At 36.1% G+C, this 12,587-nt stretch overlaps 2 protein-coding genes and 1 pseudogene across 2 annotated transcripts; 1 reads left to right on the forward strand and 2 right to left on the reverse strand.

Annotated features, from left to right (window-relative positions):
* Window positions 1-200: 200 nt before the first annotated feature.
* On the reverse strand, window positions 201-2,599 carry LOC116136621 (beta-amyrin 28-monooxygenase-like). The gene is made up of 3 exons (XM_031422292.1): window positions 1,611-2,599; window positions 1,035-1,222; window positions 201-747 (listed from the first exon to the last, which is right to left on the reverse strand). Exons 1-3 carry the CDS (start codon window positions 2,557-2,559, stop codon window positions 451-453), a joined length of 1,434 nt encoding a protein of 477 aa, XP_031278152.1. The 5' UTR covers window positions 2,560-2,599; the 3' UTR covers window positions 201-450.
* Window positions 2,600-4,710: 2,111 nt separating this feature from the next.
* Window positions 4,711-6,000, forward strand: LOC116136594 (annotated as a pseudogene).
* A 2,497-nt stretch (window positions 6,001-8,497) lies between these two features.
* Window positions 8,498-12,062, reverse strand: LOC116136595 (disease resistance-like protein DSC1). Its single transcript, XM_031422267.1, has 5 exons — window positions 11,548-12,062; window positions 10,353-11,448; window positions 9,811-10,119; window positions 8,767-9,717; window positions 8,498-8,578 (listed from the first exon to the last, which is right to left on the reverse strand). The coding sequence occupies exons 1-5, from the start codon at window positions 12,060-12,062 to the stop codon at window positions 8,498-8,500; spliced, it is 2,952 nt and encodes a 983-aa protein (XP_031278127.1).
* Between the last annotated feature and the right edge of the window lie 525 nt (window positions 12,063-12,587).

Below are 12,587 nucleotides of genomic sequence, written 5' to 3' on the forward strand. Positions count from 1 at the left end.
CTTGGTATTGTGTGATTCTAGCATCAATTCTGACTCCATCAGTTCAAGGAACTGGAATTGACCCAAGAATTAAAATTGGAACCGAGATCTGGGTACCCAGGTTGGAACTAGTTAAGAAACTGAGGGTTAAATGATTTTTTAGAAAACAACGGGGGCAAACTTGACACGTTATATTAATTAAATACAGGATAAACATTAATTACAAGTTCATTATTTGACATATAATGGCAAGCACTTGTATCATTTTTATAACGTCATTAGACAAGATAAGCATCAATTACAAGTTTATTGAAAGCACTAAACATATGTATATCATTTTCATGATGTAAACAGACCATCTTAAACGTGGATTAATGATCGTCTTTTCGACAAGTATCAATCCAATCGTTAATATTATTCTAATAACATCACGGTAGTATTGACATATATATTAATGGAAACTTTAACGATTTAGTGATGATAAAGACGGATTAGAAGTCCTTGTTCTGGAGAGGGCATCATGTCGCCTGTTATTTTTTCATCTGGAATTGCCATCTCCCATTTAAATTTCTTCACCACATTGTGAATAAAAGTGAGTATCGCCATTCGAGAATACTCCTTCGCCGGGCATGATCGAGGACCAACTCCAAATGGAGTAAAGGCGTAGGCAGGTAAATTATTATTTTCATCATATCTTGATGGGTCAAACTTTTCTGGATCTGGGAAGTACTTAGGGTTCATGTTTGTTGAATCCACTGTCCAATATAGCTGCAAAATTATTTTTCTTATCAAATCATGATGGTCAAGAGCAGGGATGTAACCCGGATTTTTAGTAAAATGGGTCAAAACATCGACTATAAACCGAAGTCTCAAATCTTATAATTTAAGTTTTTCAAACAATTTATATTAATCCAATAAAATTAACTCATATTAATGATTTTTTAAATTTAGATCATGTTATATGAATAATAATAAATTAATAAATATTAAAAGACAAAATTTCAATCAATAAAATTTATATCCAAAATTAATGTAACAAATAAGTATCCATATACCTTCCATCCTTTGGGAACGGTGTAACCAGCGTAAGTAAAATCTGTCATGACCTCTCTAAATGTTCCTCGAATAGTTGGTGTGAGTCTCATCACTTCACATACTACATTCCAGGAATATTTCATCTTTTGCATATCATCCCAATTTAGGAGCTCCCCAGGCTTCTTAGATGCTGCGACTTCTTTTTGCTCTAGTTTAATATAAATTCAAGTCCAGCATAACAATTGTTAGAAGCAAAAGAACATACCGATAATCTATATAAAAGTATCATGAATTTCATTTGGTTTAGATATGCATTAAGGGAAAAAAAAAAGAGTTATCCCAATAGTACTACTATATATAACAGTGAGAATCATTAGACCTATCATGATAGTTTCAATAGTACTACTATATCCAATGACTGTTAATGGTCGACAATATTATCAAGTCAATACCTTAAAACTATCATATATCTCTTGATAGTTTCAATCATATTGATCTCAAGATTCTCAGTAATTGATTACTTTTTCAGTTAGTAAGCATAACACTAAAAGATTTTTTAAGAAAAAAAACTATATAATAAGTTGTAGGTTAATCACCAGCAAGGATTTTCTGGTACATGTCAGGCCTCTCTCCAACATATTTCATGAAGAAAGTCATGACAGAAGCCACAGTGCTATATCCTGCAACAAGCAAACCCAAGATTTTTTCTGCTATCTCAACCTCTGAGCCTTTCCCAGATCCATCTGAAGCCATAATCATATGTGATACAATATCTCGCATCGGTTCTCCCCTACCCATTGCAGCTTTCTTCTCACAAATTACGCTTATTAACTCCTCGTTTACTGCAGCTGCAGCTTTGCACGCTTTATGAAAATTCGTCCCTGGAAAGTTCACAGGAACAGAATGCATCCCCACCTTTATATCATCAAACCTGGAAATCGCCCTGGCAACACGCTCAGGATCCTCAGTCCCCATGAAAAAACGACAGGCAAGAGTTAAAGTTAGAGACTTAGCTAGAGAAAATGCCTTCACTTCATCTTTCCCTTCCCATAAAGTTTGCATTTGTTGTTGAGTTATGGAATCCATTTCGCCCACATACTTCACCAGGGCTTCAGGTTTCAAGAACCCTGGAGCTCCTCTTGCGTTTTTCACAGTTTCTCTGAAATTCAAGTCACGAGGAGCTGAAGAGAGGAACAATTTTTGCATGGAATAGGGAACGAATGGAGTGAAGATTGTATGTTCATTGGTGAAGAGAAATTTGTGGCCATTCGGACCGCAGATTACGGCCATTTTTTCTCCAAGAATATTGGTTTTGAAAATATCTGGAGAGTATTTGTTCATTCTATCAAGAACAAACTTCTCTGGTTTTGACCCGAATTCAATAGTTTCACCAATAAGCGGCCACCCGAAACTCCCTGGTGGCAGATTTTTGTGCCTGGTTTTCAATGACCAAATGCCAGAAGCAAGAATGAGAAAAAGAGGAACCAAATAACAAAGGAAGAGGTATGAGAAATCCATTTTGAATGATGTTGAAATGAGCTCCATATTGAACTAAAGAGAGTTTGAAAGAGAAGAGAAGAGGAGAAAGATTTGGAGTTGTGTTAGTATAATGGCCGGCATATCTATTTATAGAGATCAAATGCATTATGCATGTCAAGTAATTGCAGAAGAGAGTATATTCTATGTATATGGGGCACACCATATCATCTGCACATTTTAATAAAGTTTATCATATAGATATTTGTTTTAGAAATACAAATCCCATTGATTATTAGAATAAAAAAAAAAAAAAAAAAAAATCTTTTGGTCAACATCACCTCATTGATACCACAAGCATTTGAACCATGTGGAAGGGGAGCTTTTTATCGATGAATGGGCCAACCAAGCAGTTTAGCCATTGTCTTGTTCCCTAAAAAGCCACCGGTAATGGCGGATTAATGATCGTCGCCCCATCTGAGTCCTTGGACGGTTCATAAAATTTCATCGCTAATTTAGTTCTTTGGGGGTAGGTCAGAAGCCACTTCCGCCCAGTTTCGATTCTGCCCACCACCACGGGGGGCGACACAATCTCCAAATTAACTTCTTCTTAGTTTATGAAGAAAGTGCTATCCTTGAATCGAGAGTTGCTCGTAATAATTGTCAAGCTATTTTTGATAGGATCTTTAGAAGATAGAACTGGAGTTCTAATTTTGATCATAGAAGTCACGGGTGTAGAATAGTTCTCGGCTGCGATCCTAAGCATGAAAAGCCTGGGCCAGTGACGAGTTCTTTGTTAGGCTTTTGGGCTTGCAGCCTAATTTTCTTTTGGATAGTTTGTATAGCTTCGTTTTGTTTAGTTTCCTGGGCCTTCTTTCCATTGGGCTTATCTTGTAAACGATTTTGTTATCCTTTAATTTCTGGCCTTTGTTTGCTTTGTTTGATGCTTGAGCCTGTCCAAGGTTCTTTTGAGGGAAGGTTGTGATTTTTTTATTATAAAATGTTATGGACACCGACGTTTTACACCGAATGATGTATTCACTGAATCAGATGAGTCATGTATCACATTAATAAATATTCTGCGAATGAACGGTCATCCATCAAATATGGACGACCATTCGTTGTTATTGGACGATCGTTCATTTTAAATAGACTCCCGTCCACATATAATAGATGCTTGTTCATAATTTAAACAAAAAAAATTTAAAAAAAAATCATGAATGTGACATCCCTACTGAATGAACGAACGTCCATATTAGATTGACGTCCATCTATTGTTTAAATTTAAAAAAAAAAATAACGGGCGGACGCCTGTCCATTTCTCTATTTAATAACACCTGTTCCTTTATTTTTATGGCACCTGGTTCACTTTTTTTCCATGGCAGAATATTATTTCTAATGCGATAATCACCGCTTCACCAATAACACATCTTCTTTCTTTATTTTTTAAGTTTTAACACACAGCAAATGGTTGTTTGCTATCAGTTAAAAGAGAGAGCATTTAACTGGCTAAAAATCACATAGGTTCTAAAAAAGCATACCGGTGTACTGTTGTTATTTTCTCTAAACCTCTCTTCCCATTCTCTTTGAGCCTTTTCCATTTCTTCATATTTTCCAATCAGTTGCGCTTGCTTTTCTACTGCCTTCTCCATCGTTGTTTCTCCTCCATCCTCATTGAAGTCAACATTACCACTGCTCACATTTTTTCCACTTTCTAAGCTACCTTGTGAACCCTCGGGTAAAAATTTCTCTTCTGGAGCTTCAGAGCCTTCTCTCAAGATCTCAGGTCTACCATTGGAGTGATTCCGAGAAACCTCTTCTAAAGAGGTGGTAACCCCATTTTCTTGAGAATCAACCTTTGTAGGTTCTGTTTTATGCTCCTCATCCTCAGATCTGCAACACAAACAACAGATTAATAATTACCTTGTATCAGGGTGGAGCAAAGCTTAAAAAGAAACATACAAGCAGACAGAAGTTGACATGAACCAAAAAGAAACAATAATGGACGGGCGTCTGTCCATTAATTTTATTTATAAAAAATTTATTATTTAAAGATTGAACGGCATCTATTATATGTGGACATCCGTTCCGTCCTTATTTAGGGACGATCGTCCATTATTTTTGTTTATATTATTTTTTTTATTTACTGATGAACGGAAATTACCCCGGTTTACCGGCCCCCCCCCAAAAAAAAGTTGAATTTCCGCGTTTTAATCTAACATGATGTACTTGCGGGGTTAGATTCAGGGTACATCAACGCCATCTTCAATAGCTGAATCAATTCAGCACTATTTTCTAATGACAACGTGGCAGTAAGCTCATTTGCAGCAATTCAAAGGGAATATTCGTAAGCTGTGCAGCCGGAAATTCAGGCCCTTCCAACGGCACACTTTCTAATGAAGCCTCGCGCCCCCGCCACAACACCCACCCACCTCCCCCCCCACCCCCAATAGTCTTGTGTGAAAGAGGAGGGAATATTGATAGAACTGCTAAAGGGAAAGAAGTGAAACTTGCTGGTGGTTTTGCCATGATTCACATGAATGATGAACATAATGCCTTTTCTATTGCAGCTGATGCCCACGTTTTGCCTGCAGCACACGTTAGCCATGTTGCTGGGCTTAAGATCAAATCTTACATAAATGTAACAGCAACACCCATGGCAACAATCTTATTTAAAGGAACAGTAATAGGAGACCCCTATCTCCTGCTGTTGCTTCCTTCTCCTCAAGAGGTCCCAACTTGGCCAGGCCAGGTATTCTGTAACCAGACATTATATTGGTCCTGGGGTGAGATTCTAGCTGCATGGCATTTCCCTCTCCACGACAATACAAAATCAAAAACAACTTTTAACATGGAGTCTGGCACATCAAAATCATGTCCTTACCTTAGTGGTATTGCAGCCTTGCTTAGGAGCTCTCATCCCTGCTGGTCGCTAGCTGCCATTAAGTCTGCTATAATGACTACCACTGATCTCCTTAATATTGAAGGTAAAACCATTCTCGATGAAAGACCTCAACCTACGGATATCTTCGTAACTGGTGCAGGGCATGTTAATCCATCGAGGACAAATGACCCAGGATTGGTCTATGATATCAAACCAAATGATTATATCCATACTGTGCGGTCTGGATTACAACGAGGAGGAAGTCAGCTTAATTGTGCATAGACCAGTAATGTGTTCTCATATGCGAATCATAACCGAGGGGCAGCTAAGCTTTCCCTTCTTTCTGTGTCACCTTGGGATCGGCTCAGACCTTCACAAGGACAGTAACAAATGTTGGTCAGCCAAATTCATCTTATTTTGTCTCGGTTACTCCACCAAAAAGTGTTGATGTGAGTGTGAAGCCAAAGGGACTTCACTTCTCAAATGTCAACCCGAAGGCAACATACTCGGTCACATTCAGTCATCCTGGTTCAGGTCACAAAGTTAGTGAATATGCTTAAGGATATATAAAATGGGTTTCGGCTAACTACTTTGTAAGAAGTCCAATGTCTGTGAGGTTCGACTAAGAAACAGATACTAGGAAAGAAATGACTTGTATTGTCATAGGATAAGAAGGTCCCGGTAGCTGAATGTGATCACAGATCATTACCATCTCATTTCTTTATGTAATGTAGCCTTCAACGATGGAGCAAACTGTTTGATTTGAACATTTTCAAACAATATATAATGGGAACATTTATGCAATGATGGTTAATAAAAAATCTTCTTCATTCTGGTTTCAGTTTCTTGTAGAAATCCAAAACAATCTGCAGTTGAAAACCTGTGTCAGTTGTAAAACTTTCTAGTAAATCATATCCTAGAAAAAGATAAAATACTTCAAAAATAAAATTTGGCAGCAGATATTCCCTCACAGTAAAGAATGTTAATAAAGCATCTCACCTTCTACCATGATTAATTAATGAGAAGAAAATTCTCTCCCCAACCCCAAGTGCCAGATATGAGTAACCACTTAGGATGGAAAATGCATTCCCCTTCTCAACTGTTAAGCATAAATAATTATTATAATTGTTTTGTGAACCAATTACCACGTAAGAATAAATTTAGAACAAAATTTGTAACGTCATGCAAGTATGATGTGTTATGCTTCCAGAACTCAATGTCTTGGTAGATGAACTCCAGTCACAGTGAATTTGACTTCAAATATTTTGTTAAGAAAAGTAACTTAATAATCAAAACCATGAGAAGAGATTTAATTGGAGCTGGACCCTAAACATTAGTATGCAACAAATCAACTTAATATTAGATGGAGTTGATATTGGAAAAAGGTTTTTTGGGGGCTTTATTACACTTGCATAAATTAAAAAATAAAGTTTAGAAGATGGAGAAAATTTTATGGAAAGATTGCTAGATGAGACAACATGTTGCAATATTCTGGAAGCCAGGCGGCCAGGCGGCTTGGCCATATGCTTGGGAAGAACCTTTAAGACCAACATAGGCTGCTGGACGCTTCTGTTTTGGTTGACCAACCATTGGCCATGTATACACACAATATTAGCTCTTGCCTCATAGCATCGGTGCCCCCATGACCTGATTCTTCACCAAAAAGGAGAATGCAAAGGAAAAATCAGTTGAGACATTATTGGTGTAACAAAATTGAGAAACAGAGATGATATTTTTTTTTTTTTTTTTAAAAAAAAAAAGGAAAAACATTGGAAAGATTAAACGACTTGGAGGAAATGGTAAGTTTTGCACAACCTTTAGCAGAAGTGAAAACAAAAGCAATGGTTGATCTTGGCGAATCCCAAAAAAAGTACATGATTGATTGGTGGAACATATATGATTGAGGCTACTTTGACGAATATCCTTAACACTTGAAACCAATCTAACCCACCAATCTCACCGCCAAAAACCACCATTAATCGTCACTGGAACCCACCGTCCATATGCCCATTGATCTACTCGAAGAAGTTCTGCCATGGTTGGCAATGCTCTGTATTGGAGGTAAAACAGAACCTGCTCCTAACGACACATCAGCAGCCAAGGGAACAAGAGTGTCCAGTCAAAACAGAGAAGATTGCAACTGATATTTCGGAACAAGAATACCCAGTCAAAACAGAGAAGATTGCAACTGATATTTCTGGCCAACAACTTTGTTACCAGGCCCTGCCACTCAGACAAAATATTCGAGGAACAAAAGATTAAAGAAATAGTAAATTTTATTTTATAATACTAAAAGTATAATAAATCATTGTCCATAAAGAATGAAAATATCAATAACAATTTGTGAACTTCAATTATGAAAATCGATAAGAAACAGTCTTCATATTTTGCGAAAAAAGAATAGCGTGGAGCGACGTACCAAGACCAGCAAGATATAGGAGATAGTTTATAGTACAGAAGACATATCACATCATGTGTTCACATGTGTACAATAACATGATTTTATTCGATCAACTTACCGATATCGTTAAAGCATAGACTTCTCCCATCCCATGAAGCTGCAACAAATAGAGACAATTTATTCACCAAGCAAAATCAGTTCTACCAAGATTACCTTCTTTACCTTTAGCCGAAATGAAAGATAAAAAGATATAGTATAATTACCTCGACTTTGATTCACCTCCGGCTGAAAATCTCAATCTCTTCGACGGTGGTTCCTCTTTATTTTTTCTCATCAACCGTAAGTGTGGACTCCACACTCCGCACTTTGTCACTTTGCAACAATTTACGTTTTCATAGGTACTTAAATTCTCAATATAAAATTGGATGGTCATCTTACAATATCCGTGATGCTGAATCTCATACAACAGAGAACCAGGGAACTTTATGGGAAAATCATATCCCAAAAATACATGATCAGAGACAATACAATCGGGTCTAGTACGATAGTCCCAACCCCTTAAAGTGCCATGGCACTGTCCCAGTAGATGAGCAGATGGCAGTGGCACAGTACCATCTTCAACTCCACTCGTAAGAATGCAATCAAAGCCAACTACCAAACCTTGACCTTCATTACGAAAATTTCGGAACTCAACAATAGCGCACATAATAAGACTAGATGAGTCACAAGAGGAAGCATATTCTGAGAGCTCCAGAGTTATAGAAGAACTTGTACTCTGTAAGATAAACCATCCTGGAATTTCCCTTCCAGGGAAACAGATGCAAGCACTTTTTCTCGGGAAAAAACTCTGTAAAAGCCAAAAAAAAAAAAAAAAAAAAAAAAAAAAAAAAGCCTGGAGTTAATCTCCTGTACTATTAGCAAAGAAATTGAATGTTAAGATGATCATATTAATTAAGCAAAGTGAGAGAGATCGTTTAATCTTTCAACATACCCTTCTCATAATATCAATTCTCTGTAGAGCATCTTTCACAGTGTCATTGAATTCATTTTGACACACCAGTTTGAAACAATTACTGAAGTTAACTCTAGCGCTTGGAGAAATATCTCTGTTGAATAGAATTGATAGAGACGATGATAATTCCAATGATGTGCACCTGTGCGCATCTATACTCCGTAAATTACGGGGAAGTTGTGGTAAGGATTGAAGCCTCTTGCAATAGCTTAAGTCAAGATAAAATAACTTTGAAAGGTCCATGATGCTTGTTGGTACACTCTCAAAATTGTTTCTAGCAATAATTAGAACTTCGAGAGCGGATAACTGACCAAGATTTTCCGGTAACTCCTCGATACAACAGTTAGTTAGATTCAGTTCCACCAAAAAGTGCAAATTTACAATGGATGCTGGTACTTCAGTTTTTGCAAAACTTTCTGCTTTAAGTACCTTCAAAGCTTCCAAATTGCCTAAGTTCTCAGGCAATCCCACAAGTTTCAAACATTGCGAGAGATTTAGATGTTCAAGAGATTTTAACAAACAAATATTGCTCGGGAGACTCTCAAGCATGAAACATTTGTTAAGATCCAATATAACTAACCTCGAAAGATTTTGTATTGATGATGAAAACTCTTCTATTAGAGTGTCATCTAAAAATAACTCTTCTATAGCACATGAGATTTCTGGAAAGGTCTTGAGATTTGAGCATTTAGAAAGCATGACTTTTCTCAGAGATTTTAAACGAATACCAGTTGGAAGACTATGAAGACTTCTGCAGTACCTTAGATTTAAGATAGCAAGCTTATCAAGGCATTGAAGAGATGAAGAAATCTCAAACAAACTTGTACAACCTTCAAGAATCAAAGTCTCGAGATTTGGGGTTAAGAAGAGATCTGAGATTCGTCTTAGATACTTGGAGTAACTAAGGTCAATATGTTTCAACTTAATAAGCTGTAAGAAAGAAAATAAGTTAGCACCAACACCAATTATAATATTGAAGAGTTACAACACAAATATCAAACCATATATAAAATCAACATTTACCTGAACACTAGTCCATAGTTGCTCAATATTGCTATGAGGCATGTCAAGAGCAACAAGGTTCTTTAGACCAAAATTTGATTGCAATGACTTTAATGGGCATCCATGCCAACAAAGGTACCTTAACTCAGAGGAAACGGAATTAAGGCCTCCGGAAACAAATACCTTATTAATATAGTTTTCTTCATAGTTTGGGTTATGTAGTTTAAAGAATCTCAGTTTACGCATCATTGCTAAAGCAGAAGGTTGTAAGTGTTTGATATCTACTTCTTTAGACATGTCCAAACATATGGCTTCAATTGCTTTAGTCCCCTGAAAACCAACAAATAATAACTCACTTAAAAATGATATATTTTCCAACATGTTTTCAAATTAATTAATTATATATATAAAACATATTTGCAGCAAACTTACCTAAACATATATCACCTAAGCTAAAGCAGAAAGTCAAGTATAAACTAAAAATTCTCAAAGATGACATTTTATTGAATCTCATCACATGTATAAATTAAGAATAAAATATTTGAAATTGCCTTTGCTCTTACCGTATTTTCTTCGAGTACACTACATATATCTTCATGATGCCATAGACGACTACGTTCACCAGGATCTTTCGTAGATTCTTGTCGGACAATTTCCCAACCCATTTCTTGAAGCAAATAATGCGTTGTTATCTTATTGTCATGTGATATAGCTACGAGACATTTGTCAATGAGAACACTTATTCCGATTTCTGCGTAGAAGTCACATGCATTAAGGAATTCTATCACAAAGCCTCTATTCTCCAATCTAAGGAAACATGCAATGTCTAGAAATATATTTTTCTCAAGATCATTTAGTCCATCGTAACTTATTTTCAGCACCTTTTGAATATCCTCATGTGGAATTATTTCTAGCTTATTTATTGCACTTTCCCATACTTCTTTTGACTTGTCAAGTAAAGAGGAACCCAATACTTTCAAAGCTAGAGGAACACCTTTAGCATAATTCACAACTCTGTTTGACAGCTCATCATAATCTATTTTTGGATAATTTTGTCGAAAAGCATACCGACTAAAAAGCCGAAGAGCTTCACAATGAAATAATCCTCCAATCTTGTATATATTATGTTCATGCACTCCACAATTTTTAAGAACTTGTTTATTCCTTGATGTGATAATAACTTGACTTCCTGGACCCAAGCTGTTAAGATCTCCAAGTAAAAATTCTATTTGACTTAAACATGTAACATCATCAAACACAAGGAGAACTCTTCTACAACCAAGCCTTCTTTTTGTGATGGTGAAATCTATATTGGAATGTCGATCTTGTAATATTGTAGAAAGAAGTTCGTTTCGCAAAAGAGCTAATTTATTTTGACTCCTTGATTTCTCCCTAACATTTAAAGCAAAGTAAGAAGCTTCAAATTGAATTCTAATTTTGTTGAAAATAGCTTCTGCGACAGTTGTCTTGCCTATACCGCCCATTCCCCAAATTCCTAGTGTATGAACATTTCTCAAATCATAGAGGCGTATTAAAAATCTCATTATGTAATTGATTATTAGTTGTATTCCAACCAAGTCCTTGTTATTAGCTGGGGACAAGTAATTCAATATATCCCAAAGATCACTGACAATTTTCTCTAAAAGATCACATTCAGACCTAACAAATATGAAAAACAAATAGTAATAAATATACATAAGTCAATGAAAGATAACTTCATCTAAAGTGTAAGTATTGAAAAGGATTAGTAGAACCTACGTTGAGTAAGTTGCGGTGTAGCCAGATAGATTGGCTGCTTCTGTTAAAGCATTCCTCCATCTATCAGTTAGCTCCTTATCTTTAAAATGTTTTACAAGGGTAGCAAATCCATGCCCAAAAGTTCCAGTTTGATTCCTCACATGTGATGGATCTATGTGATAGAAAACTGGTAAAACTATTTGATTGTATGTTTTCTTGCATTCAAGAATCTTCACAAGTTCTTTGAGACACCAACTTGAAGAGGCATAGCCTTCTGAGAAAATGATAACCGAAATATTTGATTCTTCAATTGCATTCATAAGAGATGGTGAAATTTCATCTCCTCTATTCAGTTCGTTATCAATGAAAACAGTGATATTTGACTTGTATAAAGCTCCATACAAAAAGCTCGTAAAGTTGTTGCGGGTGTCCTCACCTCTGAAACTAATGAAAACATCATACTTCTTTGTTACTTGAGCTGACGAAAAACAAGAAGTAAAAGACGGAGAAGCATGAGAAGAAGAACAGTATGCCATCTCAGGGAAATCAATAAACTATCTTAGGAAACCACGCATCTCAAGATTATAAAAAGTATTATCACCTGAAGAATTTTAGACTTATTGAAGAAACGAAGAACAAGAAAGATCAAAGCAAGAACGAGCAAAAGAGCAAAGTGAAAACTGTTTCTGGAATCTTGATTTTACTAACTGACAAAACAGAAACAGGGCAGGCTAATTTATACTGCCCTTAATACAAAAACGCAGCGTATTAGCTGTTTGTAAAAATTACAAAATACACCCAATTTTGACTAAATTGCAAACTTAAACAGATCCCTTTATACAAATTCTTCTCAAAATCTCCCCTTAAACAAAACTCTACTACACTTACCAAAATAACCAATAACAATCCACATTACACATTCTTCTCAACATCTCCCCTTAAACAAAACTCCACTACACTTACCAAAACAACCAATAACAGTCCACATTACACATTCTTCTCAATATCTCCCTTTAAACAAAACTTCACTACACATACCAAAACTCCAATCTGTTTTTACA

Source organism: Pistacia vera, unplaced genomic scaffold (assembly GCF_008641045.1).
Source record: "Pistacia vera cultivar Batoury unplaced genomic scaffold, PisVer_v2 Contig317, whole genome shotgun sequence".
Classification (NCBI taxonomy): Eukaryota; Viridiplantae; Streptophyta; class Magnoliopsida; order Sapindales; family Anacardiaceae; genus Pistacia; species Pistacia vera.

Bases quoted from the DNA above. Each gene is read 5' to 3' on its own strand.
- LOC116136595 (XM_031422267.1), bottom strand. From the start codon at position 12,062: ATGGCATACTGTTCTTCTTCTCATGCTTCTCCGTCTTTTACTTCTTGT. The intron at 11,449-11,547 runs GTAGGTTCTACT...CATATTTGTTAG, and splicing joins TACACCGCAACTTACTCAAC to GTCTGAATGTGATCTTTTAG. The intron at 9,718-9,810 runs GTAAATGTTGAT...TCTTTCTTACAG, and splicing joins AACTATGGACTAGTGTTCAG to CTTATTAAGTTGAAACATAT.
- LOC116136621 (XM_031422292.1), bottom strand. From the start codon at position 2,559: ATGGAGCTCATTTCAACATCATTCAAAATGGATTTCTCATACCTCTTC. The intron at 1,223-1,610 runs GTGATTAACCTA...ATATTAAACTAG, and splicing joins GTACCAGAAAATCCTTGCTG to AGCAAAAAGAAGTCGCAGCA. The intron at 748-1,034 runs GTATATGGATAC...ATAATTTTGCAG, and splicing joins CCGTTCCCAAAGGATGGAAG to CTATATTGGACAGTGGATTC.